This window comes from Nannospalax galili, unplaced genomic scaffold (genome assembly GCF_000622305.1).
Source record: "Nannospalax galili isolate Female #2095 unplaced genomic scaffold, S.galili_v1.0 scaffold195, whole genome shotgun sequence".
NCBI classification, from domain to species: Eukaryota; Metazoa; Chordata; class Mammalia; order Rodentia; family Spalacidae; genus Nannospalax; species Nannospalax galili.
The window spans coordinates 1,001,690-1,005,171 of NW_008335885.1; the positions used below are offsets into that span (position 1 = coordinate 1,001,690).

A 3,482-nucleotide genomic window follows, 5' to 3' on the forward strand; every position below is an offset into this window, starting at 1 on the left:
TTCCATGATATGAATGACACAGTTGAGACCAGCCAGAAAATTCAAGACAAACATTTGTGGCAAGTTACTGCTGATAGCCACAATATGGCAACTGAGAAAACAGCTGCATTAGAAAACACTTTTTATGTGTGCTCAATGAAAATTTCAAATTTCATTGTAAATAATAGAAACTATTCAGGAGTGAAGTCTGAGAAGGTGAATGGATATCACAACACATGTCTCCCTCGTGAACCTAATGGCATGTGTGCTGTAAAGCAGTCTGATGACTGTCATGTAACACGGAAATCTCTCAGGTGTCCTGAGCATTTTAGTCAACATCACAAGATTCAAACTGGGCAGCAGGATTTTGAATATAGTGGAGAAGGGAAAGATACAAAGGAGGCAAAGCTATTGCAAAAAGTTACTCCATATAAAAGGCTTCATATGGGGCTGGCTTCCCATAAGCATAATGAATATAGGCAAGCCTATGTTAAGTCAGATGTCATTGCCAAGATAGGGAAGACAACTTTTGGTAAAAAGTATAGCCTCACTAAACACCAAGAAGCATCGTCAGGGAGAAAATCTTTTGAATACCTTGAAAGTAAGAAAACCTTCAGTAGTAAACTAGACCTTACAATTCAACAGAGGTTACATAAACATAAACAAGCCTTTGTGTGTATCCAGTGTGAGAAATCCTTTAGCACTAAGTCTTCTCTTACTATCCATCAGAGAATTCACACAGGAGAAAAGCCCTATGGATGTAGTGAGTGTGATAAAACCTTCAGGCAAAAGTCAGCTCTCATTGTACATGAGAGAATTCATACTGGGGAGAAACCCTTTGAATGTTATGAGTGTGGAAAAGCCTTCCAACATAAGTGGTACCTCAAAATGCATCAGAGAACTCATACAGGTGAAAAACCATATGAATGTAAGGAATGTGGTAAAGCTTTTCTAAAGAAGTCATACCTCAAAATGCATCAGGGAACTCACAAGAGTGATAAACCTTATGAATGTGAAGAATGTGGAAAAACCTTCCATAACAGATCATACTTCAATATGCATCACAGAACTCATACTGGTGAGAAACCCTATGCATGTAATGAGTGTGGAAAAGCCTTTTACCAAAAGTCAGACCTCAGGAGGCATCAGAGAACTCATAATAGTGAGAAATTACATGAATGTAAAGAATGTGGAAAAGCCTTTCAAAATAAGTCATACCTCAAAACCCATCAGAAAGTTCACACAGGTGAGAAACCATATGAATGTAAAGAATGTGGAAAAGCCTTCCAAAACAAGTCTTATCTCAACAAGCACCAGATAATTCATACAGGCGAGAAACCTTATGAATGTAATAAATGTGGGAAAACATTCCAGTGGAAGTTAGTCCTCAGTAAGCATCATAGAATTCACACAGGTGAAAAGCCCTATGAATGTATTCAGTGTGGAAAAATGTTTGGCTATAAATCATCTCTCATTGTACATGAGTTAATTCATTCTGGGGAGAAACCTTATGAATGTAATGTATGTAGAAAAACCTTTTCACAGAAATCAAACCTAAGTAGGCATCAGAGAACTCACAGACATGAGAAAATCTGTGATGGTAATGAATACAGAAAAACATTTGACTGACATTTAAGTCTCAGAATCTATCAAGTACTCCAGGCAAGAAACCACATGACAGTGAGTAGTGTAGATGTTCTTACCTTAAAACCACTTTCAGTTTACATTAGAGAACTCACTTGGGAAAGACTATAAATGTTGAAAACCCACTAACCGTGTATCATACCTCAGCAAGTGTCAGACTCCTCATGTATAAGAGAAGTCTTACAGTTATAGAAAAATATTCTCAGAAATCAAACATCAGCAAACATCATAAAATTCTTATGAAGGAAAAATATTGAGTGACATTGTAGCTATGTGTCCCAAAGACCATTTTCTTATCTCTGGACACAACCTGCAGTTCTCAGGCTCCCCTTGTGGCCATCACCAATTAATGAGCTCTGCTGGAAGAATATGGACCCAGGTGATAAACAGTACTTCTAGGCTTGGCAACCTAAAAATGACAAAGAGTTCTTTCCAATTTCTGTGTCATGTAAGAATGAAGTGCAGGTGACCCTAAGGATATTTTTAGCAAACATTGGTGGGAGAAATTTACTGGAATTTAAGAATTAATTGAAGAAAGATGGAGATCTTTGCATCTCTATCTCTGTGTCCTATACTTGGTTACATTAGTGAGAAATAAATATCTGCAGTGTTTAGGCTTCCCAAGTGTGACCTGTTTTCATTGTATTACAGCTCACTATTGGTAGTTCATTTTATGTGCATAGTCTTTCGGAGAGATGTATTTTGTCAGGACATTCATACTGAAGAGAAACCTGCACTGCCATCTTTTCATCTCCAGATCAATTTTAGAAGAATCAAATGTGGACCAAAAACATCATATTTGGGAATGTCTTCATCACACAGGGGTATCTCATTGAAGAAAAAAAGATATTTATCAAGCCTTAAATAGTATTTCCATTATATATATTAGAAATTAAAATAAATAGAAACTTACCAGTATAAGTATTATGGATATGGATACAAGTTTTATACAAACATTAGATATAATTTATAAAACAAAATGTTTAAGTATTTCCCAGACATAAAACATGAGTGGTGATGTAGCCTGTCAGGACACATTTGACTAATGTCTGAAGACATTTGCTTAAATGGATGATGAGGCCTGATGAATGTAATCAGGTGGGTAGAAGCCAGGGATCACTACCTACGAAGCACAGAGCAGTCCCCTAAGACGCATGGGCATATGAATAAGAGTGTTTTATGTTACAAATCCCCCCTTAATGAAACACATAACTATGGTGAGATACTGCATATAGATAACGTAATAAATATTGTAACAAATTATTGTATTCAACCATTTTCTGTTGCTGCAACAAAATATTGAGGTTCAGAACTTTATCAAGAAACTAAACTCATTTTTATGAGTTTTTAGGCTGAAATCCAAGATCAGGTGACTTCATCATTTCAACCTCTACCAGACACCCATTTGGCTGTTTTATAATATGTTAGAGAATTGTAATGGGACTAAGTTATGTACAGAGGGACCACACATGTGCACACATGTGTGCATTAAAACAACATGATGGAACTAACTACAACATTAGCATTAATATCTTTTATGGCTCCATCCCCTCATCTACCATTTATTAAAGGTTCACTCCCAACACAACTACACTATGGACCAAGCCTCCACTTGGCATATGAGCCTTTGAAAGACAATATTCAAAGTGTAGCAGTTAAGGATTTTCACATTAAATACCATGGCAAGGTCATAGTGTAAGATTGTATTAGCTTTTTGTACTAGTGCATATAAATTTTTATTTTTGTTACCAACACCTTAACTAAATAGGACTTTTTTCTTAAGGTCTTCAATGCACATAACAATCAGTGGTGTAAAGAAAACATTTCCATAAAAATGTACAACTCAGGTACATTACTTT

General features: G+C 36.1%; 1 protein-coding gene across 8 annotated transcripts in view; it reads left to right on the forward strand.

The window, feature by feature from the left end:
• LOC103732159 (zinc finger protein 717) overlaps nucleotides 1-2,242 on the forward strand; it is a 21,738-nt gene extending 19,496 nt beyond the window's left edge. For all 8 annotated transcript variants that reach the window (XM_029562310.1, XM_029562311.1, XM_029562309.1 and 5 more), the window contains one exon: nucleotides 1-2,242. In XM_029562310.1, the coding sequence (XP_029418170.1) occupies nucleotides 1-1,608 (1,608 nt within the window). In that variant the 3' untranslated portion in view covers nucleotides 1,609-2,242.
• The last annotated feature ends 1,240 nt before the right edge of the window (nucleotides 2,243-3,482 follow it).